At 42.5% G+C, this 12,180-nt stretch overlaps 1 protein-coding gene across 3 annotated transcripts in view; it reads left to right on the top strand.

Moving 5' to 3' along the window:
• Positions 1–7,702: 7,702 nt before the first annotated feature.
• Positions 7,703–12,180, top strand: part of mast3b (microtubule associated serine/threonine kinase 3b) — a 35,898-nt gene continuing 31,420 nt past the window's right edge. For 2 of the 3 annotated variants that reach the window (XM_085132728.1, XM_085132727.1), the window contains exons 1-2: positions 7,703–8,059; positions 10,470–10,559. In XM_085132728.1, the coding sequence (XP_084988854.1) occupies positions 8,013–8,059; positions 10,470–10,559 (137 nt within the window). In that variant the 5' untranslated portion in view covers positions 7,703–8,012. The remainder of the gene's footprint in view (positions 8,060–10,469; positions 10,560–12,180) is intronic. The other variant, XM_085132729.1, reaches the window with a different exon arrangement.

Here is a 12,180-nt window from a genome sequence, read left to right as displayed (position 1 = left end):
AGCTAAAAAAATGCCAGGTAACTATAAAAGATTTTAAATTGAGGACCATCTGAAGAGTAACACCAGCCGGCAGGTGTGGCAAGGCATCCAGCACCTAACCAAGTATAAGATCAATCTCGGAGCTGCGGATGGTGACCTGGAGCTGGCAGAGGAGCTGAATATCTTCTTCGCCCGCTTTGAGACCATGGTACCGGAGGTATTGGAGCCACAGCAGCAACACGCCACCCATAGCAGCACCACCCTCACCCTGGAAGAGCACGAGGTGAGGCGCATGCTGCAGGCTGTTAACCCGAGGAAGGCGGCAGGTCCTGATGGTGTGCCAGGTCGAATATTGAGGGATTGTGCAGAACAGCTGGCTGGGATCTTCACCAGGATCTTCAACAAATCCCTCGCACAGGCAACTGTCCCACTCTGCCTGAAGTCCTCCACCATAGTCCCCTTGCCTAAGAAGCCCCACATCACCGGCCTGAATGACTACAGACCGGTGGCACTCACCCCAGTGGTAATGAAATGCTTTGAGAAGCTGGTCCGCAGACACATCACAGCAGCCCTGCCCCGCAGCCTGGATCCACACCAGTTTGCCTACAGAGCAAACCGGTCCACGGAAGACGCTGTAGCCACAGCACTCCATGCTGCATTAACACACCTGGAAGAGCATGGTAGCTATGTGTGGATGCTCTTCGTGGATTACTGCTCAGCTTTTAACACCATCCTTCCACACAAACTGGTGGCCAAGCTACAAGACCTGGGGCTTCCATACAGCACCTGCATGTGGATCAATAGCTTCCTCTCGGGCCGCAGACAGAGAGTCAGAGTTGGCCATCACACATCCTCAGCCCTGAGTCTCAGCACTGGCTCACCCCAGGGCTGTGTGCTCAGTCCACTGCTCTACTCTCTCTACACACACGACTGCACTCCTCGCCACCACAGCAACATCTTTGTGAAATTTGCAGACGACACCACAGTGGTGGGGCTCATTTCCAAGGGAGACGAGTCCACGTACAGAGACGAGGTGGAGCAGCTGACGTCATGGTGTAAGGCCAATAACCTCCTCCTCAACACTTCAAAAACCAAAGAACTCATAATAGACTTCAGAAGGAAAAAGGCAGAGATCCAACCACTATTCATAAATGGGGACTGTGTAGAAAGGGTGGCAAGCTTCCGCTTCCTGGGAGTCAATGTAGAGGAGAACCTTTCCTGGAGTGTGAACACCTCCGAGCTGCTGAAAAAGGCCCAACAGAGACTGTACTTCCTGAGAATTCTCAGGAGGAAAAGCATCACACAGAGACTGCTGGTGTCCTTCTACAGAGCCACCATTGAGAGTGTTCTAACCTACTGCATATGCATTTGGTACACTAGCTGCACAGGGGCTCAGAGGAAAGCACTCCAAGGGATCATTAACACCGCCCAAAAGATCACTGGCTGCCCTCTCCCCACACCGGAACTTCTACACAACGTCCACTGTTCTAAAAAGGCCCAAAACATCATAAAAGACACCTCACATCCTGGCCACTCCCTGTTTCAACTGTTGCCCTCAGGCAGACGGTACAGGGCAATCAGCGCAAGGACTAATAGACTCAAACACAGCTGTTATCCAACTGCAATAACACATCTGAATACTACAAAAAAAATGTCCATCACGCCACTCTTGTGTTAATCTATGCACGGTCTGAAGCATGTATGTGGGAATGTATGTGAATGTTTTACTGTTACGTCTTATTAGTATTTTAAGTATTCTATCTATTTTATTTATTGAATTTTATTGTTTTATTTATATTTTGATATTGCTATGGATGTTGCAATGATCGGGGACCATTCTTAATTTCGTTGTACCTGTGACAATGACAATAAAGTTTCTGGTTGATCTGATTGATTGAAAAGGGATGTTGCCATTAAGAGATCGCAAACACTTTGATTACAATCAATTGATAAAAAGTAAAGCAAAAAAAAACTCTGAGATTTTTATTTGGTTGCCTTGAAGTGTAAAAGATGGTTAGTGTCTCCAACATGTGGACATGCCTGACACATTAAACAACAACAAATGAGCTTGGTGTTTTATTTATATATTACTGTACCCTCTTAGATACCTGCTATTCAGAATAGGAGAAGTGTATTCAGACTGAAATCATTTCAAACTGCTGATGGAATTGCTGTTAAAGAACTGAAGTGTAATATGGATTTTTTTTAAAAAACACAGACATAGCTAATGTAAACTAAGAATGCATCCCGTTTAGATTTGAGGCTGTAGAAAGAGGTAAAGCCATGGGTATATCATTGGTTATTCCTTTGTTTCCGTTACAAGTTGTCAACATTTCGTCTGGAACATCTTATCCTCTGAGAGCTTATGAGAAGATGATGTGAATAAACGCAGCATGGCTCAAATGGATCAAACTGTTTACATGGACAAAAGCCAAGTTGTACAATTTTATAGGCTTGCTATCCTATCCAGTTTCTCTTTTATATGCTTAGGAAGCTCTCCACATAGACAAGCAACTGTTGGAGCAGAAAAATGCAGAACTGAGACGGGTAAAAGAGGAACTCGAGAAACTCCTTCAAGAGAGGAAAACTCACCTTATGTTGTTAGAGGAAGAAAAGCAGCGATTACGCATACAGGTGAGGAGGAGAACAGTGCAATAAAGAGCTGCTCTGTGATGCAGAAATCAGTATATTTTATTTACGGGAAAAAAATTAAAAGATGAAATTAATGCATGTCTGCTGTGTTATCATTTGTTCTTTAAATGTGCGCCTATTCCCACTATTGATCGAAATCAGGGTTCTTTTTTTTAAAAAATTTTTTAAATTCTTAGACTCCTGGTCAGCCTGTAATGCATGTAATGCACAAACACACACACACACTAACAGAAAAAGCTAGATTTGGCACGATATGTTACACAATTAAATAAGATTTACAAGAGGCTTTCTGAAATATCGACAAACGTTCTTAGCTTGTGTTAAAGTAGCTGCTTGGCACATCGTGCTGCCCTCTTCAGGCCTTAGAGTGCCTCTGGATCTCCTGTACTGTCGAAGGCTCTGTGCCTGATCTTTAAAGGTTTTGTTGCCATCAACTACCACTTATCACCTGTGCGTCACCTTTGGAGGCTGTTAAAATTATAATGATTTATTATTATTCCCGGAATGAGAGTTTAAAAGTGAATTGAGAGCATCTAGGATTTGAGCTGCCCCTGAAGACAAAGCATGTACAAACTCCAAAACAGTTACAAATTCCAAATAGCACACACAAACTCCAAAACACGTACAAAATCCAAAACACATGCAAACTCCAAAACACTTACAAAATACAAAACACATGCAAACTCCAAAACACGTACAAAATTCAAAACACGTACAAACTCCAAATCACAACAGAAGTGCTCCAAGACATTAGGGGCAGTGTTGAGCTCGATTTGCAAAATAAACGGCAAGTTTGTTGCAAACACATGGGCTAGTCTGGTCTCCGTCGCGCTTCCCAGGTTGCCTAGCAACCATGATACTAACCGCTGGAAACGTGTCATACAACTTTGTTTGACAGAAATGAAGGAGAACATATTTTGTTCATTTGTTTGTTTGTTTCTACAAGAGCTTTGTGTGATTTAATAAGTATCTGAGGCTGAGACCACAGGACAGTAAAACATGATTTTTGGGCTTCATTTCTGTACTGAACAGCCATTTAAGATTAGTTAGTAAATAACAATTAGCTAATGTTGTTCATGAGACTAAAGTCATATCACTTTGGTAATGTAAATATAATATGGCCAATATTATAGTTATTATATTAATCATTATTAGCTATTACAGCAGTGAACTTGAACTCTGTGTCAAATACTGAGCCTCAGTACAGATTCAAGTTGCAGGTATTTGTTATTAGTTATATGTCTTATCACCTTAAATCTTCACTCAAAGACAAGTATATAGGAATGACTGCCAAATTTATTTGCCACTGAAGCAGAAGGATGGCATCTGAATAAAACCTCTCTTGACATGCCTAGATGACATTAAAGCTTGGTTGGCTCTAAACTTTTTAAATTTGAATGAAAAGAAAACAGATTTGTTGGTGTTTGGACCCAGTGGCCCCTGTGAGTCCTCTTCTTTTGATTTGGAAGGTTATTTTAAACCTGTTGTTACTGCCCTTGGTTTTAAGTTGGACCAGTCCAGTTTTTATCATTTAAGGCGACTGGTAGTGATGTGCAAAACCACTGATTTCCTTTCCGATCCGATACCAAGTAATATTCAGGGTGGTATTGACGATACTGATCCGATACCGATACTTTGTACAAAAACTTATTTTATTTATTGTATCTCAAATTATAGCATCGTAATGATTACAGGACATCAGATTACTTGTTCTTATCACTTAATAATGCAGAGTTCATCATATAGAAATAAAAAAACTGAAGTTGTGCCCTATTTGAACACCTTGCCTGCCTGCAGCACTAAAGGACTCTGTGAGAGACGTCTGTCTCGCCCTTGCAGCACCTGTCCCTCTCCTCCTCTTCAGTTCGTCTCAACATATGCTCGTCATATTCTGTGATATGATTTACTCTGAGGTGTTTCACAAGGTTAGTGATGTTGCCACAACCATACACACCAACCCTCCCGATTTTTCCGGGAGAATCCCGAATTTCAGTGCCCCTCCCAAAAATCTCCCGGAGCCACCATTCTCCCGAATTTCTCCCGATTTTCCACCAACAAAATTGAAAAACCATATCGCAGAATTCATAGCGCGGCCCAGCCAATTCCAGTTTCCAACAATGACGGCAGCTACTTAGTTTTAATATTACTCTTATTTCTCTTTCTGGGTCGCAAAAAAACGTTTAACATATTTTCAGGTGAGAATGTAGCTGTGTAAACTTCAAATATCTGAGCCGACCGACACATCTTTCACTACTCGGGTTAAACATGATATATAAGTCACTTTGATCACTTAAAAATGTTATTGTTGGGCTTTTTCAGTGTTTTATTTGTTTGTGAGTAAATCGGTTTGGCTGAGATTAAAGTTATTAGATTAGATTAAATTAAATTTAACTTTATTAATCCCTCGGGAGGGTTCCTCCGGGGTTTTCACACAGCTGGTTCAAAATGTATATTGACAGTGCATATATAGGTGTATCATATATAAGAGACAAATATTGTTCCTTCAGTATGTTGGCATTACTAAATTTGGCTCATGTATAAGCTGTGTTAACTGTTTCTGATAAAATGAAGAGTAGACTGATATATTGAATATTCCTTTATTGGGTGAGAAAATCACACCATGTCATAACTGCTTTAAGTCATACAGAATAGATATCAAAGCCTTAAACGGGCTGACTTCTGCTAAATGGGTCAAACTGGGCAGAAAGTCTACAAACACATAACATCCTTATAGAATATGATGTAACACTATAGATCAACTTACCTCAGAATATATAAAGCATATAAACAATTACACCAATATGATGCAACAAACACAGCAGTACTACTAATCCAAAATACTCAAAGCTTCATAGAACTGAAACAAACATTTATTTTTAGGTCCATTCAGCTGCTGATACATACTTTATTTTTCTGAACATTAAACTTGTTTCTGCCTTTCATAGTGTGTAACTTGAAGACCTTGAGTACTTTCTCCCACACTGCAAACACTGGAATGATAAAATTATTTGAACATTACCTAATAAGACTGATTCAGGACATACAATTAGTTATGTTAAACTTTCCTAGCAGTCCTTCACAAACAGGGAACAGTCTGTCTATTCTCTCCATCTGTCAGCTGCTGCTGGCTCTTCCTCCTCCTCTTCCTCACACACTGCTGAGTTTGTCCTGGTGGATCATCAGGGCTGCAAAGCCTCACAGATGATGTGCAGCAGTGGGTCCCTCAGTCTGTCCTCACTCTGGACACTTGCAGTTGTCACACATGGAAATCAAATGTGCGATAAGCTGCAGGATTCAAACACAAGAGTAACTTATAAATACATGTTCATACTTTTATTCCACAATCAGAGAGAAAGAAACAGAGAGAGAGTGCAGGACAGACAGACAGGTGACAGTCTCAGGTGTATACACTGCTACAAAACAGCACAAGAGAAGGAGGATTTAGTGTTTGTGTTATTACAAGTGCTAAACAAGAAGAGTTCCCAGCTGGTACAGTGGACACATGTGTGACTCCTGTGATTAAAGCACCTTTCTTTCAGCTTAACGAGTGAACCATCAGCTCGTTCAAACACACGTTAAAGTCCGTTTGGCTCGACACCACCGAACAGAGGCAGCAATATAACATAGCTAACATTAACAGTGCAGTGAATCCTGCTTGTGCCGTGATATTCAGGACTGCAAACCGAGCAGCATCACTGACTTTCAGCTTGTTGTGTTTGTGGATATATGACTGACTTTAATTATCCATAAAATCATCACATTCTCTGTAAGATTAAAGTCAACTATTGAACGGCGTATATTTTGAAGTAAAGGTTTTAAAACCAAGTTAGTACAAACATCGCTAATGTCACATAACTTTCCCGACATTTGGCCAACAGTAATTTTTTTAATGTTCTTCATTATAAAAACATTTGCGCATAAATAAGTGACATAATATTCAGTACTTACTTCTGAAAGTTTACTCTTTCAGAAGTAAGCTCCGCTTCCGCTGTTTTTTTTTGGCAAAATTATCCACACCACCGCTGCGCTATGAAGTCTGGGATATGTTGGGCCATGAAGGCTACACCGACCCATCCTTAAAATTCAGGGAAATTAAGGACGCATTTGAGGGCCGCATTTCAAGCAGCCTTTGAATTGAGACAGCCTTCGTCGTGTCGCTGTGACGTAATCGGCCTTAAAATGCGGCCTTTATGGCTGCAGACCCCAAATCCGGTCATTGGTACTTCCTGGCTTGTGTAGTTACTAGGTAACAAACGCAGCTCAACACTGCCCCTAGCGTCCTGGGGCACTTCCGTTGTGATTTGTAGTTTGCATGTGTTTTGGATTTTGCACGTGTTTTGGATTTTGCACGTGTTTTGGAGTTTGTAGTGTTTTGGATTTTGCACCTGTCTTGGAGTTTGCACGTGTTTTGTCTCTAGCGGCCACCGTACATAACTGGCTTATTATTAAGTATGATTTTTTTTTTTTAAGTCTATGTGCACTCAAAAACTGTTATAACCGGCAGCAGGGGCATCAGATCTGTGCATAGTAGCAACTAGGTGTGGGCTTTGCGTGTCCACCTCAGTGACCGGTGTGGCCACAGCTGCCACACATCCGCACAACATAAAGGCTCGTAACAGCAAGACAGCCCCCACATGCGCGTGCACGGCGCTTCCACGAATAGAAGCGCGCATCTTGGTGTGCGGCAGCTGTTACGGTCTCCGGCAGAGGTATTCCCCACTTCCATCACGACCAGCAGCCTGCCAGTGTTCGTGGTTCCAGAGTTGACAGTAAAAAAAAAAAGAAACGCTTGTATTAGGTTGTTTTTTTAATGCCATATGATGCATAGAAATGTGAAAAATCGCGTAACGCACCAAAATAAATATAAAGATGCACGAAATGACCAAACCTCGGGGCGCATTTAGACTCATCGGGTTTGTGAATAAAACCTCCTTCTCGACATGAATTTCTCGTCCTCACCCAACCTCGACTCTGCCATGGCTGTCACCCACCGCCCAAATTGATTTGGCCACCCCCCTTCCCCCTCGCTTTCCTCCCTTCCCTCCCTTCCCACCAGTCACATGGAGGTTAGCGGTGACCCATCGTTCCCTCGGTTTTGTGGCAGTCGCTCGCTCTCCGGTGCTCTTGAAAGACGCACGGGGGGAACAAACAAACAAAAAGCGCAAAACTGGCAGTAACTGTCTTCTTTTTTTAAGTTATTTTATTGTATCTGTTGCTAAGGAGAATCAACCCGGAATCCGCTGAAGCCGCCGGGAAACGATACTTGGTTAAAGGGGTTATTTTTAGTCCCCCACGGCGGCGATGAGTGGCTGGAAGCCGGCTGCGAGACCGAGCGCTGCTGCGCTGCGGTAAGTGAAGCCCCAGCTCGGTGCTCAGGAAGAATGAAGTCGAGACGAGATAAACTGAAGATCCCCTCTCTGACTCTGGAGTAAGTTCTGCTTTTTTTTTCAAACAAACAAACAAAATGTTTTCGTGCTGTGCTGCAGATGTGAAACCACTAGCAGTCCTGTGTGGCTGCTGAATTTGAAGTTGCAGTAGGTGAGAAATAGGAGCGTTCACGCGCTCGTGTTGTCAACAGAGTTTTAGATGCGCCGTGGCTTTAGTTCAAACCTTCAGCTATCTGCTGCGCAGTGAAGTTAAACAGCCACCAGAGCACGAAAGATGTAAAAATAATCTCTCTGTGTGTGATGGCATTCTCATTGTCTTGGTAACGGCTTCGGCTTATTCTCATATTTTGAAGACGATGCGCTTTGGAGACTTCAGGAGTCAACAGGTGTCTCACCAGCAGTCTTTATGTCTTTAGAAACATCACCAGTGCTCTCAGGAAGACCCAGGCTTAAAATGGGCAGATCCCCCACCCTGCGCGTTAATCTTTAAACTGAGCTGAAGTGGAGAAATCAAGCTGTCCAACCTTGAACTGGATCCGTGTTTGCTCAATTCACGACTGGTTAAATGTGTAAAGCCAAACTAGTGAAAACAATACTAAACTTGTGATGGCGTTGACATATTTTGTCCGTGAAATGACTTCATCCAGGTTCCCAATCCTTTAATCTCACCAAATGTTTAATTTCATATGACTTTCTGTTTTTTTCCTTCTCTATTGTCTCTTTTTTTTAAAGCTCAGTCCACAAGTCCTGCATGAATCACACCGTGGCCTTTCCACAGGACCAACACACACTGACAGTGTTTTATTTAGCAGGACAGACGCTGGCTTTTCTTACAATTGCTAACCTGTAATTTTTGTCTCTATCAAAGCCCATGACTGCAGTCTTATGTCCACCCACCCTTCCTTCTGAGTGAATATAGCCTCTTTTTTGCATTGAGAAAAGGGAGGGGGTTAGGGAGCGGGAGGGGTGGGGGTTCCTGCTGCTGCTGCCCACTGGGATGCTGATCCATAAGGCGTAGGAGCTCCCTTCTCGCATCCTCATCATCCTCTGATCCATGCATCCATCTGCCTCCTCTGTGGACCATCTCGGCTGAGCATGCGTTGGTTTCATTTAATTTTAGGCACTCCTTAGCTTCTGAGATACAGAGGAGGTTTCACGCTTTGCAAGCAGGGAGGGTCTCAGGGTCTTAATGATGGCACCCGATGAATCAAACCACTACTGGAAGTGCAAATGTGAAAAGTAACACTTTCCTGGCATTCAGATAGACTTTGTTATGGTGAATTGTGCTCTTCGAGTATTTAGCCAGATTTGTAGTCGTAGTGACACTTTGGATCTTATGAGGTAAAATATGAATAACGTGGAATAATAAGAAGCCATTAGGTCTGAGCACAGTTGTAATTGGATTGTAGTTTTTAAGGACAGCCAATGGATGTTATCTGATGATTTGTAGCTACCGCCGGTCTGAATATCAGAGCCTCCCTGAACATTTAGGAAAATCTGAAATGAGTCAGTCTGAGATTTTCCGCTCTGTTTTCCACTCTGGACAAGATTGGAGATAAAATTGAAATGCAGTATGGAATTGACAGATTATTCACTCAAGCACCACTCGGGGCTTTTCTTTAAAGGGTCTTAAGGAGAAGACGTGTCAAAATGAAATGCAGTGGAACGACTCACATGTGTTGCTTAATTATGAGGAGGCACTACAGAATGATCAGTCTTTGTGCGAGGAGTTGTTTTTCCTACTGTCCGCCCTGCATTACTATGACAACATGTTCATTAGTGCTGTGGTAGCCAGGGCCGTGTTTAGCACTGAGAAGCTTCTGCAGAACTGAGACAATAGCAACTTTGTGGAACCCCGAAGGCAAAGCTTAAATCTGAGAGAGAATTACTTCACGCACTATGTCAGCGTTAGACAGATGCAGATTTTGGAGCGAGCTCGGCATGCTTATCTCGACCGTGCATTAAGATGTGAAGTAGTAGCTGAGATTCATTAGAGACAGTGCTGTGCAGGTTTGGGTGTGCAAGAACTACAAGTGCATTGTTGTTTTTGATTTCAGGAAGTCAAACCTCAATTTATCTGATCTTAGGCATCTCCTAACACTGTTAACGATTGCGCTACATGTTCAATAAATGTGTGTTGGATGCTGAAATTTCCTGTCTGATGTGTTGACAAGCAGCTGCTGACTTCCTGTTGTGTAAGAGCTCACACGAGATCAGTAGCCGGGTAATCAGATGCATCCAGGGATGCATCCAGCGAGCCTGTAAATAAACAGCGCTATCAGATGGGCATCGGCTTTGGCAGCCCCAGTGGTGATGTCAGCCGGAGAGAGGCGGGCATCGGCCTCTAACCTTGCGCCAAAGCTCCAGCACTGACTGATGATGACAGACACCTGACGGGCCAAGTTGCTGAGCCACCTCACTAATGCACGTGACCATGTCTTGCTCTTACAGTTTGTCACCCACATGCCAGAGCCCCACCCTCCTGAGCCCATGCAGCCCATGCAGCCCCTGCAGCCCCTTACAAACCCTTCATCCCTGGAGGTAAGAGAGCCAGGTCACACGCAAACTCTTCCTAAGGACTAAACCTATCCATTTTTAAATTAAATTAAAAAACAAAGAAACAAAAAAAACCCTGACAATTTGCTGAACAGGTAATGTTAACGTTACTGTTAACATGGGCCAGCAAGTGTAATTAAATTTCATTTATTTCAGAATAATACAGCTCTTATTATTTGGTTGCTTTTGATCCTTTTATGCACTATTATTTCAGAATAGTGCATAAAAATGCACCAAATCATTCCTGACTGGATCCATATGACATATAAAAATCATAATTTGCTCATTTATATACATGACAATAACACAATCTGGGTGTGTTTTTTTTTCTGTTGCTTTTCCTATTTGAGAAAAAAAACGAGATCAGAAAAAGTCAGAAATATCAGTTGAGTCGTGTGCTCTTTGTTGTCTTGTTGTTGTTTTTTGGCATGTGAAGGTGCTTCTGTTTCACCAGTGAAGACGTGTCGTTTATTAGTTGTCTCTAAGTCTTAGTGGGTTGCTTGGTAACGGTACTGGGTGCTGTGGAGGAAGGCAACACTGCAAACAGAGGCGGCTGCATCCAGCATGTTTCTGGATGTGTGAGCACCGCTAGGCTGTCACACCACACACTGAGCAGTAATGAATCTCATTTGCTCTCCTGAAAAATGAGCACAGTTTTTCTAGGGATGCAAAAAAAACATGCATTCATTTGCACATGGACATAGTCTGATTTCACAGCATATTTGCTGGCTTCGTGTTTTTAACACCGTTTTGCATTTGTTTCACCACCCAGGCACATGCTCATTCTCTTGCATCAGATTCTGTATTTGTATGCAAATTTCTTATTTCCCAACATCAACACTTGGATCAGATACTGTGATTGTGCTGCAGTTTGGCTTGAAGGAAAAAAATGTGAGAAGACAACATGCCTTTTGCCTGGCGTAGGATTCATTTTCATTCTAATCTTTTGGCAGCATAGCCAAATCCTAAACCTAAACTACAGACAGGAACAAATTATGTTAAGCTGCCACACCCTAAGTAGCCACCTGGTATGAGCTGTATATCCAATAAAACCTGTTTGATGACTCAAAAAAAGTAAATCACTTCAGGGTTTCTTTGTGTCAGGGTAGATGGAAGTTTATTTAAAATTTGACTGGAAACCAGTTCAAATTAGATTAAATAACAGAAGGTGCCAAAGGTTTGGAAACAGGACAGAAAAATTCCAGCTATCTGGCAGAGTCACGTGAAAGTGAGAGTTTTTCATGTGAAAATTATTCATTAGCTTTAGCAGCAATAACTTGAAGCAATCATGATTTCATCAGTGTCTCACATCATTGTGGAGGAATTTTGGTCTACCTTTCTTTACAGCGTGGCTTCAGCTGACTGAAGTTTGCAGGCGTTTTAGCGTAGCTCTCTTAAGGTCTGTGCATAAATAGCCAGCATATAACCAAATCGTTAACGCCTCGATTCTTTTCTTTTTCAGCCATTCTGTTATAGATTTGTTGCTGTGCTTGGCTCGCCCCGTTGAATTATCCACTTCTGGCCATAGCTCTCATACACATGGCCTCACATTTGATTCTAGAATACTTTGGTATACGGTGACTGCAATGTGCCCAGGCCCTGTGGC

Source organism: Neolamprologus multifasciatus, chromosome 15 (genome assembly GCF_963576455.1).
Source record: "Neolamprologus multifasciatus chromosome 15, fNeoMul1.2, whole genome shotgun sequence".
In the NCBI taxonomy this organism is placed as follows: domain Eukaryota; kingdom Metazoa; phylum Chordata; class Actinopteri; order Cichliformes; family Cichlidae; genus Neolamprologus; species Neolamprologus multifasciatus.
The sequence above is the reverse complement of the archived record's forward strand: the minus strand, read 5'-3'. Positions and strand labels throughout refer to the sequence as shown.